Below are 19,925 nucleotides of genomic sequence, written 5' to 3' on the forward strand. Positions count from 1 at the left end.
TGGAAGGCCACTAGTGCTGAGGAAATTTAGGAATTGAAGTATGTAATTGTTGGCATATGTGCCTGTTCAATGATGGGAAGTTTTTCCAAAGTAGATAACAGCAGGTGTAATAAAATGCATGTGTATATTCATGTAGGCTGTTTTTAAAAGACATTATCTACATTACCACTTGGTACAAATTCCAAACCATAAAATCACTGAAGACATTGTAAACACAGTTTGAGGAGCTATGCTGTTTGCTCCATTTACTTAGTTTTGTTATTTATGCAAGACCTGTACATTCTAGTACTTTAACTGTTGCAATTGGCTGGAAGGGTGGGGAGTCCTTAGCAAAGCTTCCATTCTTGAAAATATTTAGACATTTTAGAATCGGAAAATTCTGGGTAGGTTTTCTGTAGTCCATTCCTAAACAATAAGGGGAGGGGCATCAACTTGATTATAAACAAATATTTCATATTATTAATTATATTTAAGGGGGGTACACACTGTAAGATAAAAGGCCAAGACAAATCATATACGGCTATCAGCTATCAGTCTTTCAGGGACAACAAGATGGAAAGGTAGAAAAGAATCCCTGATTTTGATGTCGACATTGAAGTAAAGCTGGATGAGATTTACATATCAAGGAATCATCAAATTAAAATCTTCCTTCACATGACAATGTCAAAGTCTGGAAATGTTACCCTGAAACACAGTGGTTGACTGTGAGCCACTGGTATAGAGAAGAAAAAATGAAATTGCATGTGAAATGTTAATGTGGAATCATTGCCCCAAATCAGGTTGCTCTGAAGTTTCTGGGAGTGAGAGAAAACAGAATTACAACTTGACTCTAAAGACATTTGCAACCTTTATAACCAAACATTACTTCCGTCCTTCAAACCAAACAGAAGAACTATACTATAGGCCTTGATTTAATTGGATGTCTTGATGATGATCCTGATGAATGGGTAGAGTCCTGGCAGAGTCTTTTAGAAGGAGGAGGTGGGAAGTAACTTCTAGTAGTTAATCAAGCATTTTTGGAAATGACTTTAAGACCTTCACTTGGGTGAGCCTCAGGACTGAGTCACAGCTCAGACACCTGGAAGAACACATGACACTGGAAATCAAATTAAAAAGAAAATACTCTTGTACTTCACCTGGAAAATAGCCACTTTCATATTTTTGTTTTGGGATAGGCACTAAAACTCAGAGAAGACTATAATAAAATGAATGTCAAGGCAGGGTTCTTGAACTTGACCATTGATCAGAATCACCTGGAGGATTTGTTATAGCATAGATCGTTGGCGCCATCCCCAAAGCTTCTGAATCAATAGGTCTGGGGATCGCTAGAGAATATGTAATTCTAATAAGCACCCAGATGATACTGCTGCTGCAGGTTTTGAGACCACCCTTTGTGAACCATTGCTTTCAGGAATCGTTGAACAAAAGGATATGTATCTTCCTCACAAAACTATGATTTACCCTCAGTGGAATCCAATCCGTGAGTTTACACGCAGTTAAAATTAAGAAATGAGCAATGACCACCACTGTTAATTTGGAACAGTCAAACTAACCTCACAAAAGACTTCTCCAATGGAAAAAAAAATGGGAAACTCTTTCCACGGTACACACTGGCTTTATTGGCTGTGGTCTTGGTCAAAGCACAGAATGAACCTTGGCCAGCAGCATGAGGTCTCTCAAGCTGCAGCTGTTGGGTGGAGGCTGCTCTGCCAGTGACTCTGGGCAGGAAGTGCCTCGTTAGAACTGTTGCATCTATTTTACTAAGGCCAGAGGGGGGAAAAGAAAGAAAGAAAGAAAGAAAGAAATCTGTAGGTTTCTCCAAACCTCTTCTAATGCCCACCTTCCTAAAGCCACCATGTTAGATGACCTTGCTACCCATCACTGTTTTATTTCTGGTAACTAACAGCTTGGGGTTCATTAAGATGGGAAGTTTCAAATATGCTAAGTCATAAATCAAGCCTGTATCTTCACTCACAGTGGAATTAATGACAGCATAAATAAAATGAAAATCCAAAATGACAGACAAGCACAGGGCACCCCGAATGAAAAACATCAGAAAGCTGATCACTTTGCACCCAGATCTAAACTGCTAGCCAGCAGTCTATAAAGAACATGAAGGATTAGCGCAACTTTCATCAGAAATGTGACTTTATAGAGCACATCAAGTTCAACAGGACTTCTCACAATGCTTCTTTCCAGGACCCTGCATCACATAAAGGATGAGGTGCTACCACAGTTTTTTCCTTCCAGTAAACAGTTTAAAATGTGTGTTATTAAAGGCAACCCAGCTTCCTCTGTGTTCATATCATTTTACAGAACTCCTGCCATCCTTCATTCCCTTATCCAGCTAAGTGCTGAGCAACAATGGACAAACAAAATCTAAACTAGCATAACCACTACCCTAGGGATAACACTGAATAAGAGTTATGCAGTATGATCTGATAATAGCTGGCTTCAAGAGCTAAGAAGAAAAGGGAGGAAAAAAGCTTGTAAAGGGGATATATTTGAAATTGTAATTGTAAATCAAATGTGCAGTTGGACACACATTTTGGGAATTGCTCTTTTGGCTATTAGCTGATGAAGGTGATATGAATAGGTTCTCTGATATATGAAGTACCCACAAATACTGTATTAAAAACAGCTGTGTATTATCATACAAGGATGAAGAGTAATGATCTTATTTTACCAAGAGAAGTCTTTCACACCTGGTTAATAGATCAGCTCACATCTTAAGAAAAATAACAAAAGTATTTCATGTAATAATCTCACTAACTCCTTATGCTTGCGATTATCCTGTTATCTTAAAATACATGCACAGGGCAAGTGAGTATGACTCTAGCCCACAGGCGGGCCCTAAAAAAGGACAGAAAGTTGCTTCTAAAGATCATTGAGGAGAGGACTGGATACCGGAGAAGGATATCAAAGAGAGACAGACTGGGAGAGAGGAAATATTTCCAATAGAAATACAGTATCTCAAGGACAAAGAGATGCACTGTTTCGAAGTACAAATTTTCGCATTATTGGCAAAGTGTCTTGCACTTTTGAAAGCCATTTGAATGCTTGGTGGCTTCAAATGACTCACAGGTACACCTGACTCTCAGTTTAAAAATTTGTAAGAAAAAAAAAACAAAAGGAAACTGTATAATTTGATGGAAAACCTAATACTATCAAAATTAAACTTGGCATTTTTTTAAGCAAGCATGATTTTAAGAAAATAATAAATCATTATGTAAAGAAGATTGTGAGCTAGTAATTCAGGAACATATAACATTATCCTACTTTCCTTCAGAATGTTTTTTTACTTTTAAATTGTAACATCCGAACTTTTGGTAGTTCAGTATCTGCTAGTTTTGTTAAAATATATATTGCCTCAAGCCAGTATTCTGATCTTTATTTCCAATGAAGTATACAGCTAAGATGACACAGAGTTCCAATATGTAAGGATAAATCGTAACTTTAATTTTATTTAAATAATACCAGTCAAACTGCTTCACTAAAAGTAACTAAAAATGAGAGGGCGACAAGTTGTGGGGTCATATGGGGCAACAGAAGACAGACTGCGCAGGACAGCCTAGCATCTGTCTGTTTGAGAAAAAGAGAGCATTCGTCCAGAGAATGGCAACTGGCAACTGTGTAACTTCAGTTTCCAGAAACATAGCAAGTTATGTTGTAAGTACAGGTGATAAATATTGCAAGGCTCTGTTTGGACTATAGTATCATTTCCCACCTCCCAACATTCTCATTTATATGCTCAGAGACATTAGGTTCTACATTATAAAAGATGGAGGCCATCAGATGATATATTGTTTCAAACATCTTCCTGAAAGGGAGCTAACATGTAGCTAACATGCAGTTTAGAAATCCAGTATATTCCTGTAGAGAGCAACTTCACATCCACAATTATCACAGGGCTTTGCACCCACGTCAGAATCCAGCTATGTTAGAGAAGAAAAGATGCCCAACCACAGAAGTATCCCTAGGGTTTTAGTCATAAGAATGGCCAAAGACATATGCAATAGAAATCATTTCCTAATTTGCTACTTCTGAAAAGAAATGCAGGGGCTACAAACCCTAGAGTCGGCTCTTATAGTGTGGGTCAAACAGTTACTAGACTTCAGAGGTCCACGGTAGGGGCTATCCTGGTAGAACACTAAGGGTGACTTGTGCTGGGCTTGAATTTAGGTAGGATATGGCCATAGGCATAGATACAGCAGGAGAAGCCAATAGGGGCAGATGAGGGCCAGATGAGGTTAGAACTAGAAGGTGAGGCTGGTTTCGCCAAAGAGCAGATTGGTTTACTTTGTTACTAATCAAAAGCTAGGGTGAATTTTCTGAAATTTATTTGGGGGCTTGGAATCTAAAGTTCTGCTTTTCCATGTAAGCATTTCTTCCAGCCTTAAATTAGATGTGTCGTGTTTTGTAAGGAAATGAAACTAAATGGAATCTTTCGTGGTTTAAATTTCTTTTGTCAAATAGGGATAAGTTGATATGTTTCTATTGCTAAACATTTGAGAACTTAAACGTTGAAAGATGGAACTATTTTCATATCATACTTTGGTGCATGAAATGCCTTTATATACAAACTTTCCCAAATTTCCTTTCCAGCTAAGGTTCATAATTTAGTTTTGATCCAAGAAAACCAGATGCTTTCGTGAGAACAGCTTCCTCATTTGAAGGCCATGAAAAATCACAAATTTTCTGTTTTGTTTTAAATTGAGAGAAAACACTGGAACAGTCTGTCTGGGGAGGGGGTGTAAGACTCTTGGAAAATTACTCAAAGATCATTCACATTCTTGGCTACCATAGGATGTGTAGTTGCATTTATAATAAGAACAAATCCTGAGTAAAACAATTTGAGGCATTTATTCCTTCCTAAAAAAAAAAGAGTTTGCTAAGTAAATGTGCCATCTCCTTATATGTTAGAAATTGGTCCTATTTTAAACATGACGTGTTATCTAACTACAAAATTCAATACAGATTAGAGAAAATGTAACAACTACTAAATGGCTCTAAATGTACTTTGCATATCACTGAACTGAGACTCAAAATGAAAAATGCACTTACCATACTTGAAAGGAGAAAAATGAAGAAAAGTAGGTTCATTTTCTTAAGTAGGTAGGCATTTTTTATACATGTAAACTTTAAATGCTGTATGCGTACTATTTTATTAAGTTATAGATTTTAGCTCTTTATTAGTAAAAATAGGTAGGTAAACTATAACAATAAGAAAAGTTAGTGGTTCTGAGAAACTGGGTGCATAAAATGTTATATAACCAACTGGTTTTCAACCTTCCAGTCAGACACTAGTCAAAGAAATAATATGACCTTAGCCAATGGGAAAAACATCAAGCCAGATTTCTCCCAGCTGTGTTTCTCCCCCTGTAGCCTTCAGCAACTTCAATGGAAGTTTAGTGTGTTTAGGGAGAAAGATGGCCAGAAGAATCAAATTATTAAACCAAAAAGGTCAACCTTCAAATTAAGTATTGGACCAGGCTTACTGCAGAAAAAGGTTTATCCTTCCCAGTGTCCCTGTGTTACAAGCAATATGGTGGACCAGCTACCATTCAAACAGGGTCGATACCACATGTAATGGAGGCTATCCTGCCAAAAGGGTGAGTAAAGGAAAGAAGTTGTTGGCTTTAAGATGCACGAATCAAGCTATTAATGTTTCCTTAGCATTCTTTTTGATTTCCAACTCAAGGGTAGGGTAACTGCAAGAGATAGGAAAAATCCTCAGAGGAGACAGGTCCCTGGATTCAATTCTATATAAACAGGAGGCCAAGGAATTTTGACAAAATTATTGTTCACAAAAAGTTGACTTTGCCTTTGAAGTTCTTGTGTGTTCCACATTTAAGTCAGACACCTTCATTCATCCAACAGTAGCACAGGGCATTCAATAACATGATATAATGGCTTTTTTTTTTTTTAGATTGAAAAAGTTATTTCATAAGATTCCTCTCCATTCTGTTATAAAATCACTGGCTACTATGTTTTCAAGGATTTCTCAAGTAAATAATTTGAGTTACTTCACATTTTCAGGTCTAATTAGTTTGGTGCAATTTTTTTCAAGTGAACACAGATGCACTAATAATGGTTTAAATCAGTTCTTATTGAAGAGAATGGACTGCATGAAGGTCCTACTAATACATAAAAGAAAAAGTTATTTAACTAACATTTATCCATAGGATTTAAATAAAACCTGTTGATTTTCCCTCATATATATTCTTCTCTGCTGGTTATTTAGGACCAGGGAGATAAAATATTTTGATGTTGGTCAAACCATCAATGGAAATAAATTCTCAATACTTTAAATATTACCATACAGTGATACAGTTTATATGGATCACCAGGACTGTGAGTCACACTACATGGGATACTCCTAATAAATCCTCGTAATGCTCATTAGTACATTACATTGCTCTGAGAATTCCTGAAGTTAGATAAAAGAAAATCAAATCTGTTTAATGTTGTCAAACCCCAAATTTCTCCAGCTAGCCTGAACAAATCACTCCTGTTTTCATGTAATTCCTAATGCCAAACAAACTTTGCGATGTGCATACCTGTTTTTGTATCTCATTTTTTCCTCCTAGCACAATGACTGGTATATAGTAAGAACTCAAAAGATTTTTAAAATGCATAAATGATAAAAATGCATAGCTATACTCTCAGGTTACACAGCTTGTGTTATGCAATTTTTGGATGAGATATCTTCATGTTCTATAGGAAGAGTTGCATTCAATTTCATGGAAAGAGGCTGCCATTTTTTTCTTCAGTACCATCAATACAGTAAGTTAGGACAACATATCTTGAGCGGAAGCATCTTTATGAAATGTGAGAACTCTAACGAGCAAGTGTACTTTAACGAACACAAAATGTAATGCATATTACAAAGGTATTGCTTTATTGTCCTTGTCTGTGCAGAATCCATGACCCAGTAGGATTCAGTTCCTGAAAGTTTACTATTACTTAGCATTTACTATAAATCTTTCTCCACTAGGAGATTAGCACGTAAAGGGAATATGTTCTTAAACACTTTGATGAAAAAAGTTGGGGTGGTAGAAGCAGATAGTACCAAATTATACAAGATTATATACATATCTCATGGACAAAAGAGTTTGGTGCTATGATTTTAGTCACAGTAAACCAAAGACGGTCCAGGATATGACTGAAGTGATCACAGTAGGGTATTTGGCCACAAAAAGACAAATAAATAAATTGTGCTATGAATTCTTTACAGTGCTCAACAGTTCAGATATCATTTATGAATTCTTTATTGCTATTAAAAATGGATGATTGGAAATAATTTTCAGCTACTGTATGTAGTTGCGGACTGCTGAGATGATGGATATAAAAGTCCTGAGCATTTATAAAGTGGCCTGTCTAATGTTATATATGCACATCTCCATGACATGTTATAACACATGATAATTTATTAGGGAGAAAGCATTTTTCAAAAAATCAGTTGTATATAAATGCTCCCTGAATCTAAAGTGCTGGCAACTTTTGCCTCAAGGGTAACTCATTTTCCTTCTTTTTAGCCAGTAATTTTTGAAAGGCCTCAATTAGAAATCCAAATTTTAGTTGGGAAAATGTGACTGACCACACTTGAAAAAGGAAAATACAAAGTGAAAAAAAAATCATTCTTTCTGTGCTAGTATAAGTTGCAAATAAATTAGCTGCACATCATTCATGAGCTGATATTATTTGGACTGGTTTACCATTTACAAGGACCAACAGTGTTGTCACTTTTGTCGATGTTTGGTAATACCAAAGAGCCAAAGTTGCAGGTATGTCTGTTAGATAATCTGGGCCAAATTGCTGTAAGAATAGAGATGTTATTATTTGTGAAACACTCATGTAAAATAACAAATTACATTTGCTTTTTTAGCTCTCATATTCCTCTTTTTTGGATTGTGAACTTGTTCCATTCATTGTGGCATCTTCCTTGTTTGAAGCTGAATCTGGAGCAACAGTTCTTTTGGTAAATGCTGGCAAGGTAAGAAGAAAAAGAAAAAGAAATCTAGGTGAATATAAAACTGGCCTAAAAAATTAATTTTGCAGAAGGTAGTTAATGTATCATGGTATTTGATCTAGTTTTCTATAATTAAACTTTACAGGGACTAAGATACCTTCAACCTAAGAATAAATACATCCAATTTATGACATTTAAAAAAAATACATGAGAATTAAAATTTTTCTTTTATTTGAAGAATACCTGAGAGTAAAAAGTGTGTGCTTCGTCAGGATACAATGATATAAACCACACATGGGTGCACGCACACACACATACGCACACTCGCACAGAATTTTAGAGGCAGAAATCTTAAGGGTTCCTTTCTATGGAATCCTCTTTGTTACAACTTCTAGTCTACTGAAAGTAGACCTGGAGTCTGAGTGTACTATTCTTTTACTATCTCCTACCCCTCGTCTGAGCTATAGATGCCTATATCCAACTGTCTGTGTGAAATCTCTCCTGTTCTCTACTCTCTGATGCCTGCTCACTCCTTACTCTTCTCTAACTTGAGAAATGATACGCCCATCTGCCCAGTTTCTCAAACCGTGGTTCCTCTCTTCCTTTGTCCTGTCTGGCCCATCCATTCAGTTTAAGAGTGAGCTCCCTACCAATTTCACCTGAGTCTTCATTCACACCATCCCCATTACTCTCATCACAGCCCCTAAGTCACCATTTTCTCTCTTTCTGTTTACTTCTTGCTCCCTTACGATCCTTTCTCCACACCACAACCACAGTTACTTTTCTGAAAAGTCAATCAAATTATGTCATTCTTCTGCGTGACTCCCTCAGCCTGCCCTTAATGGTCGCCCAGTGAACTCAGAATAAAATCCACACATCTGACTGTGGCTGCACCCTCTCCCTCACTCGCTCAGTAGCCCGTATCTCTAGGAGACCATGTCCCTTTCTTCTCCGGAGCTTTTGTACTTTTTGCCCCCACTATCAGGAAGACGATTCCCATCCAATTTCAACTCAGCTGCTGCTTCTTGCCATTTGGGTTTCAGCTGTAACCTCCTTGGGAAGGCAGATCCTGATCATCAATCTAAAGGAGTGCTCCTGTTCCAGGTACCTTCTGTCATTTCACCTTGATAGCACCAATCACCATTTTAAATTCTTTGTTTACTTGCTCGCTACCTGTTTCTCCATGAGATGACCTTGCCTGTCCTGTTCACTACTGTATCCTCCAGAACTGAACACTGGACATAGCGCACAGCCTTCTAGTAAATACTGGTTGAACATGTGAATATAGTTGAGGGATTTTAAAATGACAGCCAACTGGGGATTTTCTAGCTGGTTTCTGGAGTGCCTCTAGAGAGTACCTTGTCAACTTGCAAAAATCAGAATTCAATTATTTAAAAATATCTGGCATTTAACCAATCAGTAAAAAATACCTGAACCACAGTCACATAAAATAAACCTGTAAAATGAGAGAGACAGAGAAACTGCACTTTCAGAGAATTAAATCCTTTAATGGACAAGAAACAATTTTATTGCCTTTATGTGTCCTAGTGTTTTCATTGCCATTAATCTTTGGCATTTTATTCTACAAGGCTGAGGACAGGCTACATACGAAGTATCTTCACAGTTAACCAGGTGGACCTTGAAGTATAACACAGAAGCGAAAATAGTGTGCTATTCTTGCTGTGGATAAATTATTTTTCACCCCAGGTACTTAAACTACCATTAAGCACCTCAAAACACAAAGTGACAATACTAACTTTTCTTTTTACAATAATGTATACTGAGGTAAGAAAGTGAAATAGTATTTTTAAGCATCTTTCATTAATTTGCTTTTCTAAGAATATCAAATTTAAATAATATGTAAGATTCACTTCCAACTTCTATACTAATCCTTAGATAACATATTTTCCCCATGAAGAATAACAATTCTTTCCTTTTTGGTTTATTTATTTTAACAAACATTATGTTTTGGAATAGTTTTCGATTTACAGAAAATTTATAATATGCATTTATTTTTAAAATCTGGTTTGGAGACACCAACTCCACAAAGATTAAGCATTTCAGTCTTAAAAAATGAGAGATTTCTAGAAGTCGTTAGATTACTCTGGACCTCAGTGAAATCTGGTCTGGTCCCAGTCCTGGGATGTGATGGCTCTGCCCTGGAGTTGTGTTTCTTTAGTCTAAAAGGAGCTATACATAGTGACTAGTGGTCAGTTGCCACTTTTTAAAAGCAAAAATGACAGTTTCAAAAGCTGACATTATGTGTCTCTCTTACTAAGTCCCCACTGTCTACAGGCTGAAGGTAATGGAATCCAAGTCTTCTAAAAGAGTGTCCTGACTCATGGCCATAACTTCCAGCAAGCCAGGATAAATTTGGTAGTGATCATGGCTTTAAAGAATGGATTTCTGTGTTCCTATTTCCAATAGCAATATAAACTTACAATTTATACATTTCTTCCCTTCTTCCTGGCAGAAGGAATCTACCTTTTCTTGAATTGACCTGAACTACACAAAGCTGACATAAATTACTTCTTAAAACAAACTTTCATTAATGCTGGATCGCTTCAGAGACCACAAATTATGCAGTATTTTCCCATTTCCTTTGTTTTTTCCATGGTCAATGATTCTATGCTTTAGTTTTGTCACAGTTTGACAGGGCATCTAAGTCAGCAGAATGAATGTCTTAGCATCTACAGCTTAAACGAAAGGGCCTCACTCAGTACAAATTCCGAGTAGAGTAAGGAGCTGACTGTTCTGTGAGCCTAGAAACTCATGTCTGCCTAAGGACCTATGACTATCCACTCCCTAAGTCTCCATACAGATCTCAACTGCTCCAAACTCCAAACCCCAGCTTTCATGTTCCACCTGAAACTTAACAACAAAATTAGACATTTCCTAGTCAGATATAAAAGCTGAGGTTTTCTTAGTAACACTTTGTAAGAATCATTTTTAGCCAAAGAGTATATACACATATCAAATAATACCAAAGGGTTACACAGAAAAACAGGAGTTTCTTGTTCTACCTCTCTGAATTCCACAATCCCACTCCCGAGAGTCAGCTATGATGATCACCTCTTCTAGTTTTATTTTCTGTATTTATTTCATTTTTGTAAAACATGGAGAAGCCTATATTGCTATTTTCTGATTTATATTTTTAGACATTATCCACACTCACCCCCTTCTCCTCACCCCATACTCCCAATATAGTTACATATGAGCTTTTAGTTATGTGACTGTTTACATTATTATGACTAAATATGGCTCATGAAAACATAGTGAATATACTATGAAAACATTTCTCTTCTTGTTCATTTTTTTTCTCCTGGGTTTATTGACTCTTGTTTCATTCCTTTTTATTTGCTCTTTCTCTGTGACCATCGTGCTTCTAAGTGCTCAGTTAGATCTGCCATATGTCCACTAGTAGTCTTTTTTCTTAAGTGTTCAATTGTATCAGATAATATATCAGTTTTTAGTTTGTTTCCTGCAAATTTTCTGGATAGAATCTTTCCTTTCTTCCTTCACTACGGCAGAACTGAAAAATATGAGTGTCCAGATCAAAAGTAGCTAGAAAAATAAATAAAACAAGACCCACCCTGAGGCACATCGTCACAAACTCACTGGGGCGAAAGAAAAGATCCTAAAAGTTCCTGGAGCGAGGAGAAGAAAGAATGTGGTAGGGTAGGAAGCGGGTGCAGAAGATGACTCCAAAGGAGTGACAGTCTATCTACGAATGAAGGGTTTTTCAACAACATTGGATTTTGGAGGATAATTGTTCAATGACTTCAGAAAGAAAATAATTTTCAACTAGAATTTTATAGCCAGCTAAAATTTCAGTCAAGTGTTAATGGAAGAAATCTATTTTTAGAAATACAAAGACTAGAAATATTTACCTCCTTTTCTTTCTTTCTTTTTTTTTTTTTTTTTCCGATGGAGTCTCGCTCTGTTACGCAGGCGGGAGTGCAGTGGCATGATCTTGGCTCACTGTAACCTCTGCCACCCGGGTTCATGCTATTCTCCTGCCTCAGCCTCCTGGGTAGCTGGGTCTATAGGCGCCCATCACCATGCCTGGCTTATTTTTTGTATTTTCAGGAGAGATAGGGTTTCACCATGTTAGCCAGGATGGTATCGATCTCCTGACCTCATGATCCTCCTGCCTCGGCCTCCCACCTCCTTTTCTTTTATGTGCTCTAGAGGTAGGAGGTGGGACTAGACTCCAAAGGTAGGGCTTGGATACCTGCCCAAATTGAGGATTAGCTAAAACGGGTCTCAAGCAGAAGCACCTCTCCATAAGACACGCCCACAAGTGTGCCTGTCAGTTTATCATTGCCACGGCAACACCCGGAAGTTACTGCCCATTTTCCTGGCGACCACCCAACAACCTGAAAGTTACCACCCTCATCCTAGAAATTTTTGCATAAGCTGCCCTTCAGTTTGCATATATTTAAAAGTGGGTATAACTATGAGTGCAGAACTGCTTCGGGGCTGCTGCTCTGGGCACACTGTCTATGGGGTAGACCTGTTCTGCAAGCGGCAGGACCTCTGCTGCTGCTGTACACTGACGCTTCAATAAAAACTGCTGCTAGCACCACCGGCCCTTGAATTCTTCCCTGGGTGAAGCCAAGAACCCGCCTAGACTAAGCCTCAATTTTGGGGCTTGCTTGTCCTGCATCACTCTTACAAAAGAAAGGAGTGAAACAAGAAAGAGGAAGGTGCAGGATCCGGGCACATGGGCATCTATATAGGAAAAGAGCGAAGGAAAATCTCAGCATGGCCGCTGTCAGTGGGTGTTTGTCGGGTGGGCCTGGCCACTCCTGGCCTCTTGTTCTGTTTTCTCTGTTCTCTCAAGACTCACATTAATCATCTATTGTCCCTCCTGAATTGATTTTCTAAAAACTTTATCTTTTCTCTCTATTGTCCCATTCTTTTTCTTTTTCTTCTCCTTTCTTTGTGGTTATTTCACATTGTTTTCCACCTTTCTGGTTTTCTTTTTTCTTTATGGAAATTATATTTTAAAATTCTGACACTGCTTAGTCTGTGTTCCTTTTTCATAGTATTTTGCCCTTGTTAAATTTAGTGGATATAATATTTTCTCTTATCTCTGAAAGGGTATTAATGATATTCTTTAAAACATCCTCTGTTCCCTGTATTACTTATTTGCTGTAAGTTCTGTTTTCCTCTTTGTTGGTCCTGGCATCTCTTCTTTTTCATTTTTCAATTTAAAGGGAGATTAAAGAAAAATTACAGGACAATTTCTATAACTGAGCTGAAATTTTGCTACAAAAAAGAAGTATTCAGGGTAATCCTAATGTTTCTCACGGCTAATGTGCCCCATTATTAAAAACAGAAAACTTATGGCTTATCAGAAAAGCACATAAGAATAAATATGTTTTCCAGAAATAATTATAATTCAATTACTTGAAAGTAATTAATGACAAGGTAGTTATGATTAAATTTTTAAAAGTATTTTTGAAAATATGGGGATAAGTCTGGGAAGAAACTCATAAAACAAACTTGTACACGAGAAGAATAGTAAAACATAAGGCTATGGATTAATCAATTAATTAATTTTTTACTAATTAAACTAATAAAGAGTTTTACTTTTTAGGCTAATTTTTTCAGTTAGATTTTACAATATAAACTATAATAAATGTTTTCTTTTTCAATTATGCTCTTGATATTTTTTCCTGTTTATTTCCTTTTCAGCCAGTGTATTTCTATAGAAATCTATCGTTGCTTGTGAGAACTATATCTTAATTAAAGAAATGACCACAGTTGGTCATGAAATGCTAGTGTCAAAACCTAAATACAGGTTCTTTCACTGCCTATCATAGTAATAAATACAATTCCAAAAATCTTGATGTTTGCCATTTAATGTCTTCTAACCACTTCCCTCTAGGTGCCTTTCTAGGAAGGCTTATGAAGGTCATAATGGCAAAAGTAACAGCAGTATAACAAAGACCTCTGTGTTCACATCATGGTGGTGTTTATCTCCAGGCTCTTGAATGTCTTACTAATTGGGACACTGTGATGTTTCATGATGCTAAGTCCCTGCTTCCTCCTCCATGCTTGTTTATATTAGAAGGACTTGGAGAAAATTTTCTATTGCTAAATATGAAAGAAAAAGAAAATTGGCCTATGTGTATATCAAATTCTGAGGTGCCATAACCAACTTGAGGTCCATATTGAAGGGTGGTTCTTGGATTATGTAGATACAAAGTCACTTGGGAAAATGATTAGGACAGGAAGAAAAAATGCTCTGCATTTAGAATAAAATAATCATGAAATAATGAAAACCCAAACCATTTATCAGAAACTGATAAATATTTATTCAATGAATCCATGAATATAAACCAGCAAAAATGAGAGTTATCACCCTTGGATGTGACCTACTTCCTAGTGGCTTATTTTGGTATTTTATTTTAGAGCAATATAGCTATTTTAAATGACAGAATTATCAAATTTAATGTACAATCCTACAGGCCCATGGTAAACTGAAGAGTGAAATTATTTCCTAAATAAGAATCCATTAAATAACATTTGGATCCCAAAAGTTTAGATAAATGTGGACTTAACAAAAACAACTTACATGTATATTAATTTAATATTAATTGAATATTAGTTGAGTATTTACTATTTGCCAAGTACTATATAGAGTGCCAAGGCAACAGTGGTGAACAAAACAGGCATTGCTCCTATCCTCAAGATAAAAAGAAAAATTGTAGCACACTGTGGGTGCTCATAACAGAGACTACACTTCAAACTGTGAAGCTTCTTTAAGGAAATTACATATAAGCTGAACCTTGAAGACCACATATAGGAGGGAATGGAGATGGCAGGGATAGATGGTGGCAGGTGGCATTTTGGGCCAATGGACTCATACCTTGTTGACATTGATGACATTTATCAAGATTTACGGAACATTCACAGAGTGAAATCTAGCAGTAATAGTATTCTTACTCTTTGTACAAGATTACATATTTCTCAACATTTATATTGCAAAGACCTTCAATTTTTTGATAATTTGAGTTTTATTATAAAATAACATTTTTTACTCACTCATCCATAGTTACTAGCAATCTCCAAACAAAAAATATGCCTAATTAAGATTTTTACCTTGGGTGGTTATTTAAGTTATTCTGAGAAGTATAAAGTCTAAAAAGGAGGGATTCTACATATTTTTAGTAAACTGTGTACTATTATGAATATCCTTGAACAATTTTTGTATGATTCATGAGGATTTTCTCAGACTTAAGAATATCACTATCATGTACTGGTCTTAAACTAATTTTTCCATGTGTTGCATTTTCTTAAATCTAATTTAAAAACGGGTACAGGACTTAATTACTTACAGTTCATGTATGAAAATCTTGGACTAGACAGGAAGCGACTGTGATCCTGCCAAGATGATGAGTGATCTAACCCATGAGTGTGGGAACCTTCTGGAAAGGTTCTGTCACCCTAAGGAAAAAAAGGCACAGCATTTCAATGATTACACAAGGTAAGGACCAAGACTCATTTAAATGTACTGAAGCTGAAATTAAATCTTAATATATAAGCTATGTTGTACATGCACAATTTAATATAACTATAATCACTGTAAAAATCAAATATGGGCAAGTTAAGGAAAATTTGGAAAAAAGGAGAAATCACCCATTGCTATAGCAGCATGACATATTTCTTTCCAGTCTTTTTTCCCCCATGAATAGAATTTATAAAACTTTGTGTTTAACTTAAACTTATGCTATAAACATTTTTGAAGTCATTATTTATCCTAACATTTAGCTTATGAGATACTCTTATACTATCCAGTGGATATACTATGTTTTACTCAGCCATATTTTATTGGCATTTAGGTGGTTTCCAATGTTTTACTCATATACATGACACTGTGAGAAATATCTTTAGACATATAACCTTTTCCATATCTAGGACTATTCCTTATGACGAATTCTCATGAAAAAATACTGGGTCAATAAAAATAATTTTGACGTTTTAAAATACATTTAGGAAGACTGCTTTCTAGATTATATTCATCCTCTCACTCATTTAATAAATATTTAGTAAATGAAAATGAACCCAGAAAAGGTCCTTCTCCTTATGTATTATATGAATGTGTCCTTCTCCACATATCTCAGCTATAACGTTAAATAATTTTACTAATAAAATAAATAGATTTAAAATAGGTGTTTAATATACTTTCCTTTGATAAACAGTAAAACTGCACTTTCTTCCCATGAATGTTTCCTACTTATTTATCATACTTGTGATTTTTTTCCTTCTTTCACTCATTCATTCATTCACTCACAATAATTTATTGGGCACCTATGTGGTAGGCTAAGAGAAAGCAAGACATTGGGGTCTACAGTCAGAAAGCCTTCAGGCTTGCAGGAGAAAAAGGCATTAAACAAATGACACGATTAAAAACTATGATAAGTGCTATAAAAACAGGTAATAACAGGAAGAACCAAGTTTAGATTTAGGACTCAGATAAGACCTCTCTGGGAGGTGATAGTTAAGGCAATGTTTGAATGTGGAATGTGAATCCATGAAATCAGCCAGGTGAAAATGCATCGGTGGGGCATGAGAAAGCGGAAGGTGAGGAGAAGGATCAGGGAGGGCAGTCAGGGAATGATGTTCCAGACTCAAGTAAGTGCAGAGGTAAGAAGGAGCTTGGTGTGTCTGAAGAACTGGAGGAAGGCCCCACAGCTTAGGTACACTAAGCCTGGAGGAAGAGATTACAGTGAGGTCCAGGGCCATGCTCAGGATTTGAAACTTCTTTTTCTTTTAAAGTACAATCAGAAGGCAATCAGGACTTTAAAGGAGAAGGATGACAAACTTTGATTTATTTTTTTTTCCAAAGATTACTTGGGCCTCTGTTTGGAAAATGAATGGAAGCAGCACAGGATTGAAGTACGAATACCAGTTAAGACCATAACTGAGGATAACAGTGGGGTTCTAGGGAGATGAAGGCATCAAGAAATGTTGGCAAAAATTCCATATCTGTGGCTTAGGAGGCCCAGAAAGATTTCTCAAAATATGGTCCCCACATGGAGTAAGGCCTCATGTAACATGACCATCTGATGAATTAGCTGTCCTTCTCTATACCAAGTACCAACTTTATATTTTATTTCTGTGTCACATACAATGTACGTAAGTGCAAAAGAAAGGGCAAATATTTAAAAAAATACTTTTAAAAGGTCCATATACTTTGAGCCAAAGGCACGAACATAATCCTCAGGTGGTTCAAGATCACTAGCCTTCATGTACCAAAGGGAGATGATATAGTTAGGGTATTTGCCCATGCCCCAATCTCATGTTGAAGCGTACTCCCCAGTGTTGGCGATGGGGCCTGGTGGGAGGTGTTTGGGTCATGGGGGCGGATCCCTCATGGCTTGGTGCCGTCCTTGCAATAGTGAGTACTGGGGAGATCTGTTTTTTTAAGTGTGTGGCACCTCCCCTCACCTCTTGCTGCTGCTTTTGCCATGTGAAGTGCCTGTGCCTGCTTCACCTTCTGCCATGAGTAAAAGTTCCCTGAGTCCTCTCCCAAAGCCAAGCAGATGCCGATACCATGCCTGTAGAGCCTGCAGAACCGTGAGCCAATTCCTTTGTAAACTACCCAGGCTCAGGTATTTCTTTATAGCAACACAAGATCAGACTAATACAGGAGGTTAGCTAGATTTAAGATGAAGACCCTGAAGTTTTTAACCAAGTGATTTTCAATTTTCACTAATTATGGGAATTTCATAAGAAACTCGAAGTCATTCACTGCAGGATCTCTAGAAAGGAAAGGATATACATTAAGCCCCAAATGTATTCCAACAACTACTTTAGAATGAGCTGACATTGGGCAACTAGAGACAGGTAAACTAGCTACTGTAGTTCAGATGTGACATACTACAGGTGTGGCTGGAATTGGAAGATGTATAAATGGAGAAGAGGGTTATGATCTCAACCAATGCTAGAAATCTCCACTGAATCATGGTTTTGATATAAATCATGGTTTTGAAAGAGAAAAGCATAATAAATGGTTTCCCACTAAAAGATGCTTTGATGATTAGAGGTCAATAAGGGAAAGCAAACACACATTTTACTCACTGATGCCACAATTGAGAAAGACAGTGAGAGGAAAAGAGTAGAGACACAGGTTGAGCATCTTGTTGAAACAGATAGTGGCATGGTGGCCTCAAAATGTGCCTACCAGAGGAAGGATGAATTAAACAAAGTTATTTAAATACTATTCATTCTTCCTAAAAGGCATGGTTTTAAATTTCTAAAACAAAGTCAGCTGGCATCAAAGCATTGGTTATATATTTTCTATTTAGAGAAAAATAATAATTTATTATTCTTTTTTGTTGTTTTGTTTTTTTGAGACAGAGTCTTGCTCTGTTGCCCAGGCTAGAGTGCAGTGGCACAATCTTGGCTCACTGCAACCTCTGCCTCCCAGGTTCAAGTGATCTTCCTGCCTCAGCACCCCCAGTAGCTGGGATTACAGGCATGTACCACCATGCCTAGCTAATTTTTGTATTTTGTATTTTTAGTTGGTCAGGAGGGTCTCAAACTCCTGACCTCAGGTGATCCACCTGCCTTGGCCGCCCAAAGTGCTGGGATTACAGGCGTGAGCCACAGTGCCTGGCCTAATTTAAATTTTTAATGATAAAGCCAGCTACTTGGCGTATGACAGTCAAAATATGGCACTGACATATTTCATTCTAGCAAATTTTAAAAATATGGGGAAAATTCTGGAGAAAAATTATTCAACAAATATTTTAAAATAAAAACTTATTAGTATAATTTAAGGATACATTTTCCCAGGTCTTACTTATAAATATCTGTTTATGTGGAGATCACCTTCGTTGACAATTTTGTTTCCTATTTTTTCACAGGAATTTTCTCTATCATGATCATCGTTATCATTATTAGGGTTATTTAGTATTTTATTTTACTAATCTCGTATTGTTCAAAATTTACAATTGATTTCAGTATTCTCTGTTATAAATAATCATTTGATAAACATCTTGGTATAAAAACTTTTGTCCATATTTTTATATATTTAATATAAATTCCTAGAATTGAAATTACTGAATGATACATTTTAAGGCTTTAAAAAATATCAATTTCATTTTAGTTGAAAAATTTATTGGTAGAGTTACTCATAACATTTACTAAACATACATTGTTAAAAATTACTTAAAACCTTTTTATGGGTACAAAATAGGTGCGTATATTTATGGAGTACCTGAGGTATTTTGATACAGGCATACAGAGTACAATAATCCTGTATAAGTCTGATTTCACACTGTGATAAAGAACTACCAGAGACTAGGTAGTTTATGAAGAAAAAAGGTTTAATTGATTCACAGTGCCAGATGGCTGGGGAGGTCTCAGAAAACTTACCATCATGGCGGATGGAGAATGGGAAGTAAGGACCTACTTCACATGGCACCAGGAGAGAGCGAGCATGGGAAACTGCCACTTTGAAAACCATCAGATCTCATGAGAACTCCCTCATTATCACAAGAAAAGCATGGGGAAAACCACCCCCATGATCCAATGACCTCCCATTTGGTCCCTGTATACCTAGAAGTGGGATACCTAGCTGGATCATCTAATAGTTCTACTTTTCGCTTTTCGAAACTCCTCCATACTGTTCTCCACAGTGGCTGTACTAATTTACATTCCAACCAACAATGTATGGGGGTTCCCCTTTCTCCACATCCTTGCCAGCATTTGTTATGGCCTGTCTTTTGGGTAAAAGCCACTTTAACTGAGGTGAGATGATATCTTAGAATTGTGATTTATATTTCTCAATGATCTTGAGCCCATTTCCTACACCTGTTTGCCATTTTATATCTTCTTTTGAGAAATGACAATCCAGATCTTTTGCCTGTTTTTAAATCAAATTATTAGGTTTTATCCTCTATGGAGTTGAGTTCCTTATGTATTACGGTTATTA

General features: G+C 36.6%; 1 protein-coding gene and 1 long non-coding RNA gene across 10 annotated transcripts in view; one reads left to right on the forward strand and one right to left on the reverse strand.

Moving 5' to 3' along the window:
- Positions 1–5,241: 5,241 nt before the first annotated feature.
- The window catches only part of CEP128 (centrosomal protein 128), a 442,691-nt gene continuing 428,007 nt past the window's right edge, over positions 5,242–19,925 (reverse strand). For all 9 annotated transcript variants that reach the window (XM_073011225.1, XM_037984338.2, XM_073011227.1 and 6 more), the window contains 2 exons: positions 15,322–15,430; positions 5,242–7,988 (listed from right to left, as the gene is read on the reverse strand). In XM_073011225.1, the coding sequence (XP_072867326.1) occupies positions 7,885–7,988; positions 15,322–15,430 (213 nt within the window). In that variant the 3' untranslated portion in view covers positions 5,242–7,884. The remainder of the gene's footprint in view (positions 7,989–15,321; positions 15,431–19,925) is intronic.
- Positions 7,904–9,077, forward strand: LOC140710117 (uncharacterized). The gene is made up of 2 exons (XR_012091022.1): positions 7,904–7,996; positions 9,016–9,077. It is a non-coding gene; the product is annotated as an uncharacterized lncRNA (long non-coding RNA).

Source organism: Chlorocebus sabaeus, chromosome 24, assembly GCF_047675955.1.
Source record: "Chlorocebus sabaeus isolate Y175 chromosome 24, mChlSab1.0.hap1, whole genome shotgun sequence".
NCBI classification, from domain to species: domain Eukaryota; kingdom Metazoa; phylum Chordata; class Mammalia; order Primates; family Cercopithecidae; genus Chlorocebus; species Chlorocebus sabaeus.